This window comes from Phragmites australis, chromosome 14, assembly GCF_958298935.1.
Source record: "Phragmites australis chromosome 14, lpPhrAust1.1, whole genome shotgun sequence".
NCBI lineage: Eukaryota > Viridiplantae > Streptophyta > Magnoliopsida > Poales > Poaceae > Phragmites > Phragmites australis.
Genome location: NC_084934.1, coordinates 25,771,131 through 25,793,269, shown reverse-complemented (window position 1 = coordinate 25,793,269; position 22,139 = coordinate 25,771,131). Strand labels below are relative to the sequence as shown.

The window sequence follows — 22,139 nt, the reverse complement described above, 5'->3', positions numbered from 1 at the left end:
CGAGCAAATGCAACCCTCTCTGGTGTGCACAATCTTCATCACCGGACCATCCGTTGCGTTGAACTTCGTTCTGTTTCTTTGCACTGTTCATTATCTGATGTATTGTCCGGTGTTCATTCCATTTATACTGGACCATCCGATGAGTTGAACCTTCGATCTTCAGCGGGTGCATCCTTCTCTGGTAATAATGCTCCGGTGCATTCATCCTTCTCAACATCGGACCATCCGGTGGGTTGAGCTTTTTTTTTCTTTTCTCTGGAAATGCTCCGGTGCAACTCTCACTGATCACCGGACTATCCGGTGAGACTTAACCTTCATTCTTCAGCACACCACCTTCTCTAGAAGAATTGCTCCGGTGAGCACTCTGCTCAAACACCGGACCTTCCGGTGAGGTCTTCAGGCCTCTCTCCTATTTAACAAATATACCCCGGTGAGTTCAAACACCCAGAGCACCAGACCATCCGGTGAGGCAAATCTTTGTGGGACTTCTCTAATCCAGTTCAACTTTGTCTCGGCTACGGTAGCTTCTTCATGTATTGCTTCCATGAGACCTACTAACATATATTTTTGACAAACATGTTAGTCCCATTAACTATGTTATCATTAATCACCAAAATCACAATCACGATCTAATGGGGCCATTTTCGCTACAATCTCCCACTTTTTGGTGATTCATGACAACACAACCAAAACAAGTGGTAAATAATAAATGATACAAAATGTAAAGATCTAAGCGAGCATAAAGTCTTACCACATTTCTTAGATGCATGTTCTTACCACTTAGTCCCCCCTTGTTATGGCTCTCTTTTTCTCTATTGCCACTATCTTCCTTGAACGACCTATACAATAGCTTCTTTTTTATCAATCTAGGCGTCTAGCATCTTTTCTTCTCCCCTTTTATCAACTTCAGCATTCATAGATATCTTTGCTTATTGCTAGAATCTATTCGTTTTGTTCATCTTGCTTTAGTTGTCAAACTTCTCCCCCTTTATCAACAATCTCGCAAAAAGAACTATAAACACATGAAACTTCATCCCCTTTGTCAACAATCTCGCAAAAAGAACTATAAACACATGTTAAACTAAAGAAAAAAATATTAGAGCACATAGGAGAGAACTTCACAAATCATGATCTAACAAAAGGATACCAATTGTATGAATATCAATAAAAAAGAATGATACCAATTGTAGACTATAAAAGCACATGGATCATAATTTATGAAACTCACATAATATAATTTAAACTCCCATATATGTGTGCATACATATAATGAGAAATAAACATATGCTCAACTAGATAATATGTCAAGATAGAAGTTTAAACTATATTATGCATGGATGTAGCTTAAATAAATAATTTTTTTGATAATGATACCAATTGAAGTATTTAAGCATTGCATACCTCCAAAGATATATTGATTGCTCCATGAGACTATAAAAGATGTTACTAGAAACATATGTTAGTTTCAAAATCACAACCTATAGAATATACTCCCCTAAATATGTACATACAAGTATTGAATACTTGTAAGAAATACATATGCACTTGTTATCGATAACAATGATGATTTATCCTATAGATTGGATCATATCACATAAAAGATACCAAATGTAAAAATTAATGCCATAAAAAGAACTTACAACTAATAAACTATATAGGTTGCTCATGAGTTAGAGATAAACACAAGCAACCTACCATACGAAAACACACACTAGGCATTGCAATAAAATGAAGCATATGCAATCCTAGACAAGGCAAATGAACTACAACAATTAAATTTTTTTGCATCTAGCTCTATTACCTCTTTTACCTTTGAAAGGGGATTTATGTATATGATGATTATGATATTCATCAATACGCCCATCTTGTATACTTGACTTATTTGCTTGAACCTTCACTTCATCTTGTGAGCTAAGTCTCCAAATCCCTATAGCTACTTCGGGCTTCAAGTTTTATTTGGAACTCAAACCGATTAAGATCCCTTTATGTTGGTGATGACTTCTTTGAGCACCCAAATATGTTGGTTCCACCTCTGGTCCTTTCTCCCAACCATGTATGCAACCACCTTGCCACTGTCCTTCTTCTCGAGCTTGTAGTGGTTGCTCTTGGTCTTGAACTTATGGTTAGGCTTGGTGTAGAGGTTGGAGGTATTGTTAGAGAGGTTCGCTATCTTATTCTTCTCATTTGTCTCATTCTTTACTTGTTTTCATTGAAAAGACTTGTAGCCTTATTGATGATATTTGAAGCATGTCACGGTGGATCGCTCCGTAAGCTTCTTCACTATGAAAACACGGTTATCTTGAGGAGGTTGGACATGTCATTTGCCCTTTAAAGTCGCCAAGTCTTTCTTGAGCTTTTCCACTTCTTGCTTAAACTCATCATTCTCTTGTGCAATGAGGTCATTAGATGATTCTACAAAAACATTCTTAATGCATTTGTCATTGCAAAGGGGTGAGCATAATAAATCGATTAAGTCATCATAAGAAGTTGAAGCATCTACCGTATGATTGTCATTAAATAGAGATGTAGATTGCTTCAAAGGGACCTTAGTTTGATATTCAACGCACTCAAATTTAGCTTTAAGCTCTTTATGCTCTTTGTTTAGCAAATTGAATTTGCACAATAATTATTCATAATTAGAAACAAAGTTAGCATGGATGTTATTAAGTGCATTGAATTTCTTAAGCACTTTTGATTATTTCTTAAGGGCCTTTTGTTGCTCATGGATCAAATGAAGAAGTTCATCATAGGAAGGAGAATCCTCATCGGATTCATCACCACTTACATCTCTATCCATACTTTTGGCCATAAGACACTTGTGAGATAACTTGCGCGATGACGACTTGTGTGATGACGACCTTGAGGAAGAGCTTTTCTTGAAGGGGAGGATAGTGAAACTTTCATCACTTGAGCTTGACTCTTCATCGTCGCTCACCCATCTCCCTACGCTAGCAAGTGCTTTAGCTCTTCCCCCTGTCTCCCTTTTCTTGATCTTGGTCTTTCTTCTTCTTGATGTGATCAATTGTGTTGACCAAATCTTCAATGGAAACAGGATGATCAACCTTGGTATTAATCATCTTCATGTTCTTCTCTAATTTTGAGAAGAGCTTAGCTATTTTAAGATCAATTTTTTCATCACTTGATATGCTTTGATCATCCTCTTCATACCTCTCTTCATCTTGATCACCATCATCTTCGCTTGACTTGACTTTTGCTCTTGTCTCCTCATCCTTGCATTCATGTGTTGGCATTGAGCTTGCTTGCTTGTGAGAGTAAGGTTCTTGGTGTCGCATGAGGAAGAAGATTCCACCCCATATTCATTATCATCTCATGGACACTGATCTTGCTGAGCACTTGACTTGTAGTCATCTTCTTGATGTCATTGTTGTTGTAGATAATGGAGATATCAACTTATACTTCAGAAGACAAGCTTGAAGTATTATTCTCACCACTTGATCATCTTCAATTGGCGTCAAACATAGCCCATTGATCTCATTAACAAGAATATTCAAACGAGAATACATATTATTAGCACTTTCATGGGGTAGTTACTTGATGTTATTGAGCTTAGTAACAAGCACGTGATGTTTTTCATTACACACATCTTTTGTGCCTTCATGTATTTCAATAAGACTAGTCCAAATATCATGTGTATTAGTGAGAGAATAAACACGATTAAATGTATCAACATTTATAGATGATTAGAGGATATTTTTGGCCAATGTATCTAATTGCATTTCCTTGTTGGTGATACGAGGTCTCATCTAATCCTTGGTGACTCTCCAAACATCCAACCATCGGGCTTGCAAATACCAAGTCATTAGAATTTTCCAAGGGAGAAATTTGTGCCATAAAAAGTGGAGCACTATGTGAATCCATCCTAACCCCGAACATCATAACTCACTAAGCAGTGAAGCCTAACCGACCACAATAAGACTAAGGCTCAAATGCCACTTGAATTGATAAAACCTTGTGAAAGATGTGAAGTTCTAACACAAATTGTAAAGCTTGATGTGAGCCTTAGCTCTGATACCAATTGAAGGGATCGATGACGTTCTAATAAGGAGGTTGAATTAGGACAGTTAGAACTATTTTGGCTCAAAAAATAACACAAGATAAACCTATATCAATTTTTATCTAAATATACTCTAGGTTTATCTAGTGTGTCTATTTTACCGATCTAAATACTTACAACCTATCTAAAAATGTAAATTACAAGAATGTAAATACGGAAACGTAAATAAAGTAGAGAGAGCAAACTCAGCATAATAACTTTTTTTCGTGGTATCGATGGCATGAATGCCACCCCTAATGTTAGAGCTTTACAAAGGATATGCTCCCAATCGGTAGCCAGTTACGACTCTTGAGCCACCAAATCACAAAGAAAAGACCTCCACCCGGATGAGCCACCAAGGCAAGGTCTCACCACTAGCCTCTCTTCCGGTTCTTTACCGTCGTGATCACTTTGGAGCTTGAGCCACCAAGACAAGGGTCTCTGCATCCAGCATAATCACCTTGCCGCCGCTTCACACCAAGTCGGAGGGTCAACAAACTTGCCGACGAGTCACCAAGACTTCAAAATACCGACGTACCACTTGGTACAAGGTTGGGTCACTCCTTGATCTACTCTCTAGGCAGTAATCACCTAACAACACTCTCTCTATGCCTATAGGCACTAAACACTCCCTAATCTTGTGCTTAATCGCCTTGAATAATTACTTTAAGCACTTTATTGGCTTGGATGTCTTCTCAGGTGTACATGAACTTTTCTGAACTCCGACAGCACGCCACTCCTTCAAATAATTGAGCAGAGGGGTATTTATAGCTTTAAACCCGCACACTAGCTGTTAACCTAACGGCTTTGAAAAGCTATTAACACCGGATAATCCGGCGAGAACAATAGTATTAACACCAAATCATCCAGTGAATACACTCACAAACTAGCCGTTAAACCTCACTCAAGTCTCTGTTAACACCGGACACACCGGCGTATACTTTATCTTCATCACCAAACTATCCATATCCGGAACCATCTTAGCCTTTCCTCCTTCTCTATACGAGAAAGTGGGAAAGTTATAGGGTTCTACTTTATTGGCTAAGCACAGCTAAGAGAAAAACTAATTAGCAATCTGAATCATCTTGCCATTTTCTATTGAGCAACCAGCTTACATAGCTGTCCAGATTACAATGAGGTAACAGTAGGAGATTAAAAGTTCAGAACAGTAAAAACAACTGAAACGCCCCTTGGCTGCCAGATTACAGTAACGGTATCGGTAGCCCTCCACCGTCAGATCTTCTTAACTCCCTGTTCTTGTATTGTTCAGTTAAGTTCAGCAACAACAGAGTTCTTCAGTTATTCTTCGTACATTTTTTCATCAGAGATCAACTAGCTTGGGAGGTCCTGACACACCTGTGGCTTGAGCTTCTCTTGTGATAGTGAAGCTCACTATCACGACCCACGAGAGGTCAGCTCAGACTTCAGTGCAAGGGCGATGCTACAAATCTACAGTCTACTTTGTAGTTTCAGCAGTGTTCACAAGAGAGAGTAGTTCCAGTGGTATTTTCTCGATGATTTTACCTTTAGTATTTGACTGCCCGTTTCAACCCGTAGAACTAATATATGCTAGTTGTGTGCCCCTACGTTGCAACAGAAAAATTGTAATATTTGCATTCCCTATACTTATTCTATAAAGATCGTAAACTATTTATTGGGTAAGAGACGTTCAATAAACGCTGAAAAAATATACAAAAGATAGATGAAATGGTAAAAATTTGCATACTCGGCTAGATGGTTTTCAACTTAATCAGTCTTCTTATCACCACTGGGCTTTGACAATAGCAATCTTAAATGTGGCCTCTTACTTAATATCCTCAGCAATTAACATACATGAGATCCACCTCTCATGGCTTCCTCCAGAATGTTGTTGAGGTCCCTGCAGATGCTTCAGTAGCAGCAATTTTTAATGCTCCTCTAAGCATAACAAGGGCAAGAAGAGGCCTCCTGGTCAATATTATCCATTGCAACTAACATAACTGGTCATCCACATCTTAAACCTTTCTTCAAATTGTTGTTTAGAACCTTGCATTAGTGGTCTTCAATGTCAACATATAGCAACTGTAGAATGAAGATGAAAACAAAGCGAGACCTATCTTGAACAGACAAAGAAAGTGAGTAGCACGGAAAAAATCAAATTGACATCCTAGAAGTGTCATGCATGTCAGTATTCGAAGTAAAAGCAGACACTGGGGCAAAATATTTTAGCACCCAATTGCATAGCATAACATCGGCAGAAATATCTCAGATTTCTTATAATATGGTAACAAACATTTTGGCATGCATATATAGAGAAATCCACTGATACAAGATCTGAAAACAGGGTAACAACACAGAAAAATTGGTCGAAATCTGTAAGAAAGAAAAATCAAAGAGTGGATTGCTGTACAGATTTGACCAAGAAGGTGATAAACAGCATGGCTGCAGGCTTCCCTGCACAATAGAAAGAACCATTTATCAAATCCTACCTCCAAATTCTAAAGAGCAATTGGTTATTAAGGTGACCAAAACATTGTGCGCCGTAGAACCATTTAATGAAGTTGATCACAGAGCACAATAGGAAGAATATAGAATCTGCCAGACAGACATCGATGATATTCCAGTCCTTTTAAAGTTTCTACATTTCAGCTATTTCCACATTAAATTGGAGCAGTGGTCTTAATCACGTATTCAAGCCCTTGTTGTACAAATAAATGAATAGCTTACATAGGCACAAAAACCTTGGTTAGCACTTCTTTTTGCATTTCTGTGGCTTTCCATTCAATCAGAGAAAGCAAAATAAAGTGTAGTATATGCACATTTCAACCCTAGAACTAATATATGCACATTTCAACTATGATGTACGAAAATTTGCTCAAACCTTAAACATTCTCAGAGATAATTTAATTATGAACAAATGTACACTGAAGACGCATTGCATTTTCTTGTTACGCTGAAGGCGCATTGCATCAAACAGGTTGAGTGCGCTTAATAAACGGATTACAGGAATTAGCAGCCGATGGGAACGCATAATCAAAGGGGCCTTTTGTACTTGCCTGCGTAATGTGCTGGTGGTGTGATTCGCTTCGATCCGTGGATGGGCGCTAGAGGTAGCGCCGTAGTGGCGACTGGTGAGGGCGACGACGTCGGAGCCTTGGATTGTTGGCGGATAGTGCCGTCCACTATGGTACGATGGACAGCAGGTCATAGATCGAGGATTTGGCGGCCGCCGACCCTAGGCAGAGGAGAGGCCGCGCGGTGGCCTTCGGGGCCGTAGCAACAAGAGCTGTGCTCAGGCACCGACCCTCGGGGGTGGAGCAGCGAAAGGGGCGGCGGAGCAGCCGCGGACTTAGCGGGGAGGGATGGGGGGGCAGAGAGAAGGGGTACGCGATCTTGGTTGGTCCGGACGTCGAGGAGGTGGCCGCGCGGTGAACGGGGCAGGCGACGACCGCGGATGAGACCCTGCAGAGGAGGTGGCTGCACGTCGTGGAGGCCGGCGTCGCGGAGGAGATCGTTGCCGACCAGGGGAGAGGAGGTGGACACGCGGTGAAGAGAGCAGGTGAGTCAGGTGACGACCGCGGACGAGATGTTGCTGGGTGGCCGTCTGCGTCGTGGAGGCAGGCGTTGCGGATGAGATCGGATTTGTGGAGGCGACGACATGCGAGGAGGGCCACGATCTGTGGAGGCAGCAGAATTAGCAACGGACCTTAAATTTGAGTTAAACCTTGGTGTTGTAAGGACTTAACCCTCTAAAGCTGGGTATTTGAGCCTATAAGGCCAACTCCAGTGAACCCCGTATCCGGACCGGGAGAGGCATCCACGTCGGATACGGGCCGTTCGGCGTGCGGCATCCGTCTTCAGCAGAGCCCTTTTCGGGTTGAACAGCGATGCGGGGAGAGGCAACTCGTCGGCAAAACTGCGGACGAATGCGGCGGCTGCATCACTGTGGGCGAGGGCAGTTGTGCGACGCTCGGCACTCCCGCGGTGGGAAGGAAGCGGAGCTGGAGGGGGAGCGCAGAGGGGAGGCGGGCGGCGTCGGCGGGCGACGCAAGCGCGAAGAAGCAGGCGGCACGGCTGAAGAGGACGCGTCCCCGAGTCCGGAAGACTGGGCGGCGGCGGATCTGGCGAGCCAGATCCCTAGATCCCCCCCTTCGGTTTGCTCCGCGGCGGTCGCAGGTGCTCCCTGGTACGTCCTCTTCGCTGCTTGTTGCCGGAAGGCGGGGTGGGGAGGGTGTCGATTGCGGTAGAGGTGCATAGGCGGTGGGCCGGAGGTCGTAGGCGGTGGGCGGAAGGGGTGGAGAGGGTGGGGTGTGGGGAGGTCGTAGTACGTCGCATCCGGCTCCACGGCGGGGAGTCCGATTGTTGGGAGGTTGTTCGGAAAATTTGCTTGTATGGTACATTGGAGTGGGTGTAAAATTGCATTTGTGGTCATGGCTTTTGAGCCGGTTGAAGGCGACGGTGGTCTTCGCCGGCGTGAGGTCAGAGGGCCTTATTGTGAAGCTCATGCAGGAGGTTGTAATTGCTGCAGCGTAGGGGACGGTGGGGCGAAGGGCTGCATCTCGTGCATAGATGCAAGGAGAAGGCAGTGGGACGATTTTGAGATGAAGGAGACAATAAGCTAGTATGTTGAATGAAATGTGTGCAATTTGCGCCAATTTTGTATGTTCATTGCCATGGTTGTGAGCTTACCTGTACAGGCATTGATTAATGGAATAGATGAACACAATTAGGGTGAAGCTGTAGTGGTAATTTCTGCTGATCATGGCACTTCCATGGGATATGTTTGTTTGTGCTTCATCTGTTTTAGGAGCTGAATGTTCATACTCAATGTTTAGTTACTGCTTTGTAACTTTCAATGGAGGCAGTGTGGTATGGAATAGATGAACTCAATTTGGGTTAACCCTTTGTGCTATTTCCTGCTGATCATGGCTCTGCAATAGGATATGCTAGTTTGTCCTGCACCTGGTTTAGGAGGTTAAGGGTTGTACCCAAGGTGTAGTTAGGGCAATGTTAGTTTCAGTGCAGGACTTGGTGTAGGGAACTGATGAACCGAAATAGGGTGTGGTACTGCAATCCTGAATTTCCCTACAGGCTTTGATTAATGGACTAGATGAAACTTTCTAAATTGGTAGGACTGAATTGTAAGGTGCACTTGAACTGAACTGGAATTAGGAAGTGTTGAACTGTACAGAACTTTGGGCACTCTTTAGATACCCTGTCATTTCATTGCAGTAGGAATGAAATGATGAACCACTTTTGTAGACACTGTAGGTTGTTAACAACAAATAATAGGTTCTGTGCACCAACACAAGTGGTAGTTGCCAACACATGAAGTACATACATTGGTAGGCATCGAGGTAGGCCATGTTAGGTTAATCCTGTGGTTAAGTGAGATGGTTCCATAGTATGGGTTTGGGTGGAATGTCTTTTGGAATATTGGATAGTATGTGTGTTGATGATTGGCCTCATTATAGATGGACGCTCCAGAGCTGTCGGCCATTCTATCAATGATCCAGGACAATGTGCAGGAGGCTGCACAACTGTTGAAGAAGGTTGCCGTCGACAATTTGACAACCGACAGCTGCCCTGCGGCCATGGATATGAATGGGCTCTACTTGAGGTAGAGAGCATAGCTCAGGACTTGGAACAGCTTGTGTTTCAGGTCGAAGATGCTTTGATCAGAGCTAGAGAAGGCGACCACTCAGGCACCGAAGACAACATTAGCGTACCCGACTTTGATGAAGCATCAGTTGGACCGGGCAGTGGAGAAGACGATGTACTGTCCGACGAGTGGAGCTCGGAGACCGTGTTATGTGCTGAGTCCGTCGAAGAGTACTCCATTGAGTCAGATCGATCATGGAGGCTATAGGATGCTATGCTGCCTAAAGGCTACTATAGGCCGATTAAAGTAGTACTGTGTGCTGTAAACTTATTTGAATCTTGTTTCAAACATATTATGTACCCTCTCTAATATGGAATGCTACATGCTGCTCTTGTTCTATACATGTTCGGTACATGCGCTTATACCTAAGTCTGCAGGGATTCTATGGAGTACGCAGATTTTCTGAGAGGAGACGACGATGCTATTCCATGGGATGATGTAGTACCACTGACCCAAGAAGGATTGAGTGGCTCGCAGGCCCCAGAGCCCGTGGTGCAGAATGACGATGCACAAACAGAGGTACCTGCTGGTGGAGGCCGTGGGCAGAGCTACACGATGAAGGAAGACCTCCTACTTGTTTCTGTCTGGCTCAACGTTAGCATGGATCCGGTGGTGGGTTCGAACCAAAGTTTGGGCGCGTTTTGGCAGCGGATCGAGTCTTACTTCCACGAGCACAAAGAATTCCCGTCCACTCGCAACAAGAAGTCGTTGCAAGGGAGGTGGGCATTCATTAATGGGATGGTACAAAAGTTTTGCGGCCACTACGCGCGTGCAATGCGTAGTAGACGCAGCAGTACCACGGAGGGGGAGACGGTACGATGTTGTATGCTCCCATCACATTTAACTTGTAAATGATTTTGCACTCATCTTCTACTATATGCTGCCTTGTTGTGCAGGTTGTTGAGGCTTGCAAAATGTTCCAGGCAGTTGAACATAAAGAGTTTACGTTGCTTCCTTGTTGGCGTGAATTGAGGCACCATCCGAAGTGGCAGTCAGAGGCGTCGAGGAAGAAGCAAAAGACTTCCAGCGCAGCAGGAGATGGCAGCCCGTCATCGACTCAGAACATGCCACCATCACAGGCTGCGGGACTTCCACAAGAAACAGGTAGCGAAGGCATGGTCCGAGCTAAGAGGCCTGTTGGCCGGAGCCGGTCCAAGAAATTAGGGCGCGGTTCAACGTCTTCCAACTCGCCGTCGGCACCAATGAAGGAAGTATTCGACAGGCAATTTAGTATGAAGGAAAAGTTCGAGAAGGAAAGGGCCGAGAGGTTCGCGGAGATGATGTATGTAGAGCGGCAGCGCCTTCGCCTCGAGGAGGAGCAAATGCAACTAGAGAAGGTGAAGGAGGAAATGAGGATAATGAACATGGATTTATCGCAAATGGACGATGACCAAAAAGAGTATTACAAAAGTCTTCGTCAGAGTATCATTGCTACTAGGCGCGCCTCATCGGGTTCTACTTTCTGAAATTTGAAGTTGTGATTTAAACAATGTTTTTTCGTTCGGACTAATTTGCCTTCCTTCGAGTATATGCTATTGTCAGACTTTCTAAGGTTTTGACATGTAAGAGTCCAGTTCAAGACATGTGTTATGAACTTATATGCAGTTTGTGTTCTGAAATATGAGGTTCAAAACTTAAATTCTGTTGTCGGCCATTATGTGACCTGAATTTTCGGCCTATGTGGTCATAATGTGGTCTGAATTTTTCTGGATCTGTGGTCATATCTGAGCGCGTGTTCTGAATTATGAAGATGAGGTCTGCAATTGCAGCTCGTGTGCTGATATTTCAGATTCAAAACTAATATTTTGTTGTCCACCTGTATGTCAGCTGAATTTTTGAGCTATATGGTCTCAGTGTGGTCTGAAATTTTGAGGATGTGCTGAAAAAACTTATATTCTGTTGTAGTCTTGTATGTCACCTGATTTTTTGACCTATATGGTCTCGGTGTGGTCTCAAATTTTGAGGAAGTGCTGAATTTTTTTGCCTTCTGTTCTGAAGGATGATGTTGTGGTATGCAATTGCAGCTTGCTGCATGAAATTTCAGGAAGTGGTCTCAAGTTGTCAGCTGCAAGGTGTTATCAAATTTTAGGTTGTGGTGTCACATTTAATCCTGTGTTCTCCATTTTCCAAAGATGTGGTCTCAAAGTTCAGATTGTGTCCTCAAATTTCAGGTTGTGTTTTCAAATTCTGAATTTGCAGGATGACTACCATACGAAACATAGTACATTGACAATCATGAACTACCACATTACAACGAAGATAATACGACACACTATAAGTACGAAGCACAGTACAATGCACTAAACGTGCAGCTTCATACCGATTACACAACGTAGTGAATGCAGAAACATAGAGCGTTCAATTACTACCATGACGCTACACGTCTCCTCCGTGTAACTGCCAAAGGTGTTCGACAAGGTATTCCCGGAGATGAACATGTGCCTGCTTGCATCGAATTGCATTGTACCGTTGGCTCAAGACCATCAATGGTGGCGTCACGTCGTGAGAAGCCTGCACGTCTTCACCTGCTCCCTCGTACACGTAGTCCACATCGTCGTCTTCGCGCTCGTCTTCAATAATCATGTTGTGCATGATTATGCATGCGGTCATGATGGCGGACAAGGTTTCCTCGTCCCACAACCGTGTTGCCCCTCGAACAATAGGAAACCGCGACTGAAGTACTCCGAAGGCGCGCTCCATGTCCTTGCGGGCCGCCGCTTGTTGCACGACAAAGTGTTGCCGCTTGCGGCCGACAGGTGCCGGAGTGGGTTTCACAAACGTGGCCCATTCCGGGTAAATTCCGTCAGCAAGGTAGTAACCCATTGTGTAGTCGTGACCATTGATTGTGTAATTAACCTTCGGTGCCTGTCCGGCGGCTAAGTCATCGAGGAGATGTGATCGGTGGAGGACATTGATGTCGTTTAGCGAACCAGGCATGCCGAAAAACACATGCCAGATCCACAGGTCTTGCGACGCTACCGCCTCAAGAATGATAGTTGGAGCGCTAACATGCCCCGTGTAAGACCCGGCCCACGCCGTAGGGCAGTTCTTCCACCTCCAATGCATACAATCAACGCTTCCTAACATCCCGGGGAAGCCTTTGCGCGAGTTGATGGCGAGCAACCTCGCAGTGTCCTCCTCATTAGGAGAACAAAGGTACTCATCGCCGAATGCCTGCACAACAGCATTGACGAAACGTCGCATACTCTCAATGATGGTGCTCTCACCAAGACGAAGGCACTCATCGAGAGAATCAACCGGCGCATCGTATGCTAGCATACGAAATGCCGCAGTCACTTTTTGCAATGCCGACAGCCCGAGCTCTCCAGCTGCGTTTCTCCGCTGCACGAACCAGGGGTCCTTCTCTTCAACAGCTGCAACTATCTTCATAAACAGGTTGCGTTTCATCCGGAACCTGCAACAACGCACATGTTTATGAACAACACACCCTTTTTTTACACATTAACACTTGCGAATGTAACAATACCTGCATCGGAATATGTAGTCGGGGTACACGGGAGGATCGGCAAAGTAGTCGTTGAACAACCTCATATGGCCCTCGTGCCGATACCGGTTGATACGCTTTCGACCTGGGACTGAGCCCCCCCATGGTCGCCTCTCTGATTCCTCCAGGTCGGCTTGCCAAGCTCTCATACCCTCCATGAACAAATCATCTTCTTCATCGGACGAGTCGTTGGACGGGAAACACAACTCCCTCAAGTATTCCTTCCAAGCTTGTCGAGGATCCATTTAGCTACCTTGCATTTGCAACCATCCTCCTACCTCCTTCTTATAGTGCCTCGAACAATCTTCTGGGGGAAGCAAGCACCCTTCCTTCCACGAGAAGCCACTACTCCAAAACCTTCGTCTGCAAGCCACGTTGTCTTCCGCAACAAGCCCGACAAAATATCATACCTAATTTTACGAATTATAAAACCTAATGAATGTCAGCACAAAATTTCGACGTACCATTTATTTGCGTAACATGGACCCCGAAAATAAAAAAAAATCCTGCACCGGCGGTTATGGCGGTTACCAACAAAACATTAAAAAACATGAAAGAGAAAATAGAGGTCTAGATATAAGGGTTCTGCTGGAGATAAATGGAATGAAAGAGACTGTAATAGTGATAGGGGATGCTGTAATAGTATTTTTGAGGATGAAAATTTAGAGTATCTGCTGGAGTTGGCCTAAAACCAGTGGTGCGCCTATGTTAGGGCATGTGTGTACATATATACACCTAATTTTTAAATTTTTTTTAATTATATATCATATGCAATAGTTGTAGATGTCAGTAGTTGTTAAAATTTTATAATTGCATATTGTATTCTAGGTCAACAAACTATTTATACTATTTTGGATTTTTTTTCTCACTATCGCACTACCATCTCAAAGGCCAATTAGCTCCTAATGATCTAATTATGTAACATAACTTGATTATCAAATAATTTTTTAGTTATGTACCTCCATTATTAAAATACTGGATCCACCTCTGTATAAAACTAAAACAAATAACCAGGCATGCAACCTCATTGCAAAAGTTCAATCTACTTTATAAGCTCTGGTATTCGACCACCTGGCATCTTCAACCGCAAGGCAGTGGATTTCATCTCCCTATAACTTACAAATTTCGAATAAAGAGCCCTGAGGCAGTTGTGAAGGCGATTGTGCTAACATCTGCAAATCAAATTTACAAAAGCCATCCTCTAGTCGTTTTCTTCCTCTTCTATTCTATCACTTTCTTTGTCTCGTCAGTGACACGATGGATTACATCCAGGGGCGGAGCCAGAAAGGCCTGCCACCGGGTGCTGAGCCTGTAGACAGGTGCTGAGCTAATTAAATTTGTTCCAAATTCTAGTGTTTTAGTCCAAATACTAATAAATTTACCTGGGCCGAATTGGGTTGGACCCGTGCTGCAGCACCCCCAGCACGGGTCCTGGCTCCGCCCCTGATTACATCACGTGTGTTGCCAATAACATACGCGTGTACCACGCGAGAACCTTTTTCTTGCTAATCACCACACCATCCTCCCTCGTGACAAAATTTACTCAAAGAGGCTATTTGCTCTACCTTTGTAAGTTCAGGGCTGAATGCTTACTTAATTTTCAAAGCGGAAAATTTATATGTATATTGGCTCTTGCTGATTAATATGGGATTTTCTATTGCGTGCATTGCGTGGAAGTTTCTGGGGCAAGTGCAGTAATGCAAAGTACACGACATGTATCTGATGACTGGTATTTTGTTAGGCTCGACAAACCAGTGAAGTCTACACAAGTGAATGAAACGAAACTTCCAGGGTAGACATATGCGTGCCTTTAACAAAGCCGAGTGCAAAACCATCTTTCCATCTGGTGGAAACGACCAGTCCTATCCGTGTGACATTTGTGACCTAACACTAGTTCCTAGAAGAAGGTGCTTTCACAATTAACTCGTCATTAGTCTTAGCCACACTCTTTTCATTGATTCGGATTATACACACAAAAAAATCGTTTAGCCCCCTTCTAGTGACGCTTCAGTTCTTCAGCTCCGCGAGACGGTTGAAACGGCCGGCATCTGACTTCACCAAAAAAAAAAAAAGACATGAAAGCTGGAGAAGTCACATGTAGAGCTTGCACTTGGTCGTGGCATTAATTCTTAGGCCACCCACATCGCGACGCTTTGTTACGGTCCAAAGTACAGCATAATATGAAATATTTTAGTTAGATCGGCACGTTACAAATACGAGGGTCGTGTGGTATTTAGGACTTTGGCATGATAGACGTGTCGGTACGGTACGATGATTTAGACTGTGCTTATGCCGGCACGGCAAAAAAGGTATGACACAATCTGCATGATTATTTTCTCGTATTTATTCTTTAATCTTTTTATACAAAATGTGAGACATTAAAGTTTTGTTTGTTTGGTAAAAGATAAATATGTAAGTACGAGAGATACAAGTGTGAGATAGTAAAAGATAAATATATAAGTATTGTTAAGCGACATAGAACATGAGAGACATAAATATCAGATGGAAAGAGATAAATATTTAAGTATTATCAGGTGACATATAGCAGAATCGTGGCACGACGTAACAAGGGTCGTGCTTAGGCCTTTCTGAAGTTGACTCGTACCGGCACGGTATGGCACGATGAACCGATCGTATCTAGTGAGCATGACACGATGTGGCACGAGTCACGATATGGTTGGGCTAGACCAGCATGGCACGACCCAAATCCCAGCTCTAGTCACATGGCGGGCGAAGTGATTCATCATCAATCAATCAAACAAGACCGGAGCTAGCGGGCTAGGGCAGAACCAAGGTCATGGCAAGGTGGGTTTCATGGAGTAGGAATTTCGCTAAGATATAGTTGAGTAGTAAAAGGCCAATTTAAGGTAATATTTTGATATTAGTTCTAAGTTGTTAAAGTTTAATCTGGGGCATGATCAAGTTTTGATTCCGTCCCTGAGCAGGGCAACACTGGTGATATATCCAACACTTGCAATTTTTTTGTTTATATATATTTTTTATTTAATATTTGCAAGAATACATGTCTGTTGGAAAATTCGTAGAAGTAGGCTACTGTTTTCCATCCATCAGGTGAGATCAAATTCTCGTCCAATGAACGAGTGGACACCTTGCAGGCCCTGCATGTTAGGTAATAAAAAATCGGTGGACATATGAGACCCAAAAGATCTCACCTGTTCAGTGGGCGAGACCTTGATCTAGATTGCTGAATGGGCGAGATCTTAGGCCAATAGACCCACCAAAACATATTGCCCGCTGAACGGATGAGTACTTTTCGTGTGCACTATTTACCTAGCCATGTCTCATGTATGTACGTTTTTGTGTTTTCATAATTTTTATTTAAATCTCGATTTTATCTAAGTACATGTGCGGTTTAAAAATTCTAAATATTTTTATGAGCAAACTAGAGGTCACTAGAAACCTATTTTAATTGGTTTGATAAAAAATGTCTAAGCTAATATTTAATTAAACTTCTCCAAAGCAGACTATTTTATAACTTATAGAAAATTTTAATGCCTTGAATAAATTCCCAATTAGGAAAAATTCACTAATATTCTTATCATATGATGTACTAATTTATAAAAATATTTTCAAACCTAGGTTATTTGGTGAAAAAGTGAGTTAATTTGTAATGCTCTATTTATTTGCATTTTGGTCATTTCAAGTGATATTATTATTTTTTTAATTTAATTTGAATTCAAAAAAAATCTTGAATTTTTTTGAATTCAAATTGAATTAAGAAGAGAATATAAATCTAAATTAAAAAGATAATATCACATAAAATGATAAAAATACAAATAAATGGAGCATTACAAAGTAATTCATTTTTTCACCAAATAACATAGGGTTGCAAACATTTTTATAAATTAGTACGTCATATGATAAGAATATTAGTGAAATTTTTTTTCTGATTTTTGGAAATTTATTCAAGGCATTAAAATTTTCTATAAGTTATAAAAGTAGACTACATTGGAGAATTTTAATTAAATATTAGCTTAAACTTTTTAGATCAAATCAATTGAAATAGATTTTAAGTAAGCTCTAGTTTACACATAAAAATATTTAGAATTTTTAGACCATCATGTACTCCAGATAAAATCAAGATTTAAATAAAAAATATAGAAACACACCAAGACATGTCTGGGTGAACAGTGCACACGAAAAGTACTCACCTGATTAGTAGGAGATATGTTTTGGTAGACCTACTGCTGCAAGGTCTCACCCGTTCTGCAGACAAGATTAAGATCTCGCTCACCGGACGGGCGAGACCTTGTGGTCTCGCAAGTCCACTGGTTTTCTATTACCTGATAGGCAGGGCTTATAAGATGTCGCCTGTTTATCGGGTGAGAACTTGATCTCGTCCGATGGATGGGCGACGGTAGCCTACTTTTACCATTTTTTCAAACAGACGTGTATTCTTACAAATATATATATATATATATATATATATATAAATATACAAATTCCAACACTTGCACTGATACTGCAGACCAATCCTATGGCCCATTGTTCCGTTGGTCCATCGCTGATACCTGAAGACCACTCCCATGGCCCATGGTTCCGTTGGTCCATCGCGACAACGACGCCCCGTCAGGTGCCCCATCTGAAAGCAGGACACACGCAGGATGCTCGGCCAGTCGGCCTGAACCCTCTCTTTTGCTACCATTCTTTGTACCGCTTATTAAAAAGACGCTTGATTAATCGCTTGATCCTCAATTATCCAACCAAAAACACCACCAAGCTGAGCACACCAACTATGTATACCGAAGATACATAGATTAAGATCCTATTTAGTTTAGTTTTTTTGACTTCTGCTACTTATAAGTAGAAGGCTGAATTAAAGAGTCTGTTTCTAAAAATGACATCTAAGAAGTAAAAATTGGTAAAATCTGTTATTATTATAAAAACCAGAAGCTGATGTGTAAAAGCTTTTTATAACTTTTGAGAGATGATATTCTGAAGCTTATTACATATATTATATATTTTATTTGCATTAAAAATCAATTTAAAATCAGCTTTTTAACAATAACTTTTAAAAACAATTTTTGGAAAATGGGCAGTTCGAAGCTTCCAGGTGCGTGCAATAAAGGCCACTTGAACCGACAAACGCAACGAGTAACTTGACTCAAATGGTAGTATGGAACTAACAATTAGCTTTCACAAAGCCACCATGCATGTTTTCCAAGACATCGTCGTTGAAAGTTCCATCGGGCCTTCCCGATCAAGTTCGCTTTCTGTACGTTTTTCCAAAAAACGCAGCTGATTAAACGTGCATGAGTTTTAATTAGCCCTGTGAAACTGAAGGTTAATTGGGCGTTGATGCAGGTTACTGAGACCGAACGTTTGACGACGACTGGAGCCTCTGCCGGTCTGCCCTCTCCTGAGACAAGAGGGAGGTCAAAGCGGCGTCCATGTCTCTGTCCACAGAAGCAGGCAGCACAATTTTTTAACCGACAAATGTAGCTTACTGCTTCGGCATGCTGGACAATTCACTGGCCGCTAGGGCGCGTTTGGTTGCCTGGCGGAGCGCTCAACCCATATACTCGTACAATCATCCATAGACCTATTATATCTCTATAGTTTAACTCAACTTAATCCACCTCATTAGATAGGAACCAAACTCAGTCATGTGGATAATGAAACGGACCCTAAAGGAGTGGTGCAAGTGGCAGCAAGATCACACAATCACAGTGATCAATTTCATTTCTTGAGATACCATATAAGTATTGTCAGGTGACCTATAGCAGAATCGTGGCACGACGTAACAAGGATCGTGCTTAGACCTTCCTGAAGTTGACTCGTACCGGCACGGCATGGCACGATGAACCGATCGTGTCTAGTGAGCATGACATGATGTGGCACGAGTCACAACGTGATTGGGCTAGACCAGCATGGCACGATCTAAGTCCTCGCTCTAGTCACATGGCGGGCGAAGTGATTCATCATCAATCAATCAAACAGGACCGGAGCTAGCGGGCCAGGGCAGAACCAAGGTCATGGTAAGGTGGGCTTTATGGAGTAGGAATTTCGCTAAGATATAGTTGAGTAGTAAAAGGCCAATTTAAGGTAATATTTTGATATTAGTTCTAAGTTGTTAAAGTTTAATCTAGGGGCATGATCAAGTTTTGATTCCGTCCCTGAGCAGGGCAACACTGGTGATATATCCAACACTTGCAATTTTTTTGTTTATATATATATTTTTATTTAATATTTGCAAGAATACATGTCTGTCGGAAAAATCGTAGAAGCAGGCTATTGTTTCCCATCTATCAGGTGAGATCAAATTTTCGTCCAATGAACGGATGGACACCTTGTAGGTCCTGCATATCAGGTAATAAAAAATCGGTAGACATACGAGACCCAAAAGATCTCGCCCGTTCAGTGGGCAAGACCTTGATCTAGATCGCTGAATGGGCAAGATCTTACGCCAATAGACCCACCAAAACATATTGCCCACTGAACGGATGAGTACTTTTCGTGTGCACTATTTACCCAGCCATGTCTCGTGTATGTACGTTTTTGTGTTTCCATAATTTTTATTTAAATCTCGATTTTATCTAAGTACATGAGTGGTCAAAAATTCTAAACGTTTTTATGAGAAAACTAGAGCTCACTAGAAATCCATTTTAATTGGTTTGATAAAAAATGTCTAAGCCAATATTTAATTAAAATTCTTCAAAGCAGACTATTTTATAACTTATAGAAAATTTTAATGCCTTGAATAAATTCCCAAAATTAGGGAAAATTCACTAATATTCTTATCATATGATGTACTAATTTATAAAATATTTTCAAACCTAGGTTATTTGGTGAAAAAGTGAGTTAATTTGTAATGCTCCATTTATTTGCATTTTGGTCATTTCAAGTGATATTATTTTTAATTTAATTTGAATTCAAAAAAAATCTTGAATTTTTTTGAATTCAAATTGAATTAAGAAGAGAATATAAATCTAAATTAAAAAGATAATATCACATAAAATGATAAAAATACAAATAAATGGAGCATTACAAAGTAATTCATTTTTTCACCAAATAACATAGGGTTGCAAACATTTTTATAAATTAATACATCATATGATAAGAATATTAGTGATTTTTTCCTGATTTTTGGAAATTTATTCAAGGCATTAAAATTTTCTATAAGTTATAAAAGTAGACTACATTGGAGAATTTTAATTAAATATTAGCTTAAATTTTTTGGATCAAACCAATTGAAATAGATTTTAAGTAAGCTTTAGTTTGCACATAAAAACATTCAGAATTTTTAAACCATCATGTACTCCAGATAAAATCAAGATTTAAATAAAAAAATATAGAAACACACCAAGACATGGCTGGGTGAACAGTGCACACGAAAAGTACTCACCCATTCTGCAGACAAGATAAAGATCTCGTCCACTGGACGGGTGAGATCTTGTGGCCTCGCAAGTCCACTGGTTTTTTATTACCTGATAGGCAGGGCTTATAAGATGTTGCCCGTTCATCTGGCGAGAACTTGATCTCGTTCGATGGATGGGCGATGGTAGCCTACTTTTACGATTTTTTCAAACAGATGTGTATTCTTACAATATTAATATATACATATATATAAATATACAAATTCCAACACTTGCACTGATACTGAAGACCAATCCTATGGCCCATTGTTCCGTTGGTCCATCGCTGATTCGCTGATACCTGAAGACCACTCCCATGGCCCATGGTTCCGTGGGTCCATCGCGACAACGACGCCCCGTCAGGTGCCCCATCTGAAAGCAGGACACCCAGGATGCTCGGCCTGAACCCTCTGTTTTGCTACCATTTTTTGCACCGTTTATTAAAAAGACGCTTGATTAATCGCTTGATCCTCAATTATCCAACCAAAAACACCACCAAGCTGAGCACACCAACTATGTATACCGAAGATACATAGATTAAGATCCTATTTAGTTTAGTTTTTGTTGACTTCTGCTACTTATAAGTAGAAGGCTGAATTAAAGAGTCTGTTTCTAAAAATGATATCTAAGAAGTAAAAACTGGTAAAATCTGTTATTATTATAAAAACCAGAAGCTGATGTGTAAAAGCTTTTTATAACTTTTGAGGGATGATGTTCTGAAGCTTATTACATATATTATATATTTTATTTGCATTAAAAATCAATTTAAAATCAGCTTTTTAACAATAACTTTTAAAAACAATTTTTGGAAAATGGCCAGTTCGAAGCTTCCAGGTGCGTGCAATAAAGGCCACTTGAACCGACAAACGCAACAAGTAACTTGACTCAAATGGGAGTAGTATGGAACTAACAATTAGCTTTCACAAAGCCACCATGCATGTTTTCCAAGACATCGTCGTTGAAAGTTCCATCGGGCCTTCCCGATCAAGTTCGCTTTCTGTACGTTTTTCCAAAAAACGCAGCTGATTAAACGTGCATGAGTTTTAATTAACCCTGTGAAACTGAAGGTTAATTGGGCGTTGATGCAGGTTACTGAGACCGAACGTTTGACGACGACTGGAGCCTCTGCCGGTCTGCCCTCTCCTGAGACAAGAGGGAGGTCAAAGCGGCGTCCATGTCTCTGTCCACAGAAGCAGGCAGCACAATTTTTTAACCGACACATGTAGCTTACTGCTTCGGCATGCTGGACAATTCACTGGCCGCTAGGGCGCGTTTGGTTGCCTGGCGGAGCGCTCAACCCATATACTCGTACAATCATCCATAGACCTATTATATCTCTATAGTTTAACTCAACTTAATCCACCTCATTAGATATGAACCAAACTCAGTCATGTGGATAATGAAACGGACCCTAAAGGAGTGGTGCAAGTGGCAGCAAGATCACACAATCACAGTGATCAATTTCATTTCTTGAGATACCATATAAGTACTACCTGTGATCTGCCCTGTATCTGCGTGATAATCAGTTTCACTTTCACACACAAATATTGCGAAGTTGAAAAA

General features: G+C 41.6%; 1 protein-coding gene across 1 annotated transcript; it reads right to left on the bottom strand.

Annotated features, from left to right (window-relative positions):
- Window positions 1–12,071: 12,071 nt before the first annotated feature.
- Window positions 12,072–13,661, bottom strand: LOC133890364 (uncharacterized). Its single transcript, XM_062330759.1, has 2 exons — window positions 13,183–13,661; window positions 12,072–13,110 (listed from the first exon to the last, which is right to left on the bottom strand). The coding sequence occupies exons 1-2, from the start codon at window positions 13,443–13,445 to the stop codon at window positions 12,072–12,074; spliced, it is 1,302 nt and encodes a 433-aa protein (XP_062186743.1). The 5' UTR covers window positions 13,446–13,661.
- Between the last annotated feature and the right edge of the window lie 8,478 nt (window positions 13,662–22,139).

What these genes read in the sequence shown, in the direction of transcription:
- LOC133890364 (XM_062330759.1), bottom strand. Translation starts at nt 13,445, where the DNA reads ATGGATCCTCGACAAGCTTGGAAGGAATACTTGAGGGAGTTGTGTTTC. An exon ending in GACTACATATTCCGATGCAG is followed by an intron (nt 13,111 to 13,182) that starts GTATTGTTACAT and finishes GCGTTGTTGCAG; the next exon opens with GTTCCGGATGAAACGCAACC.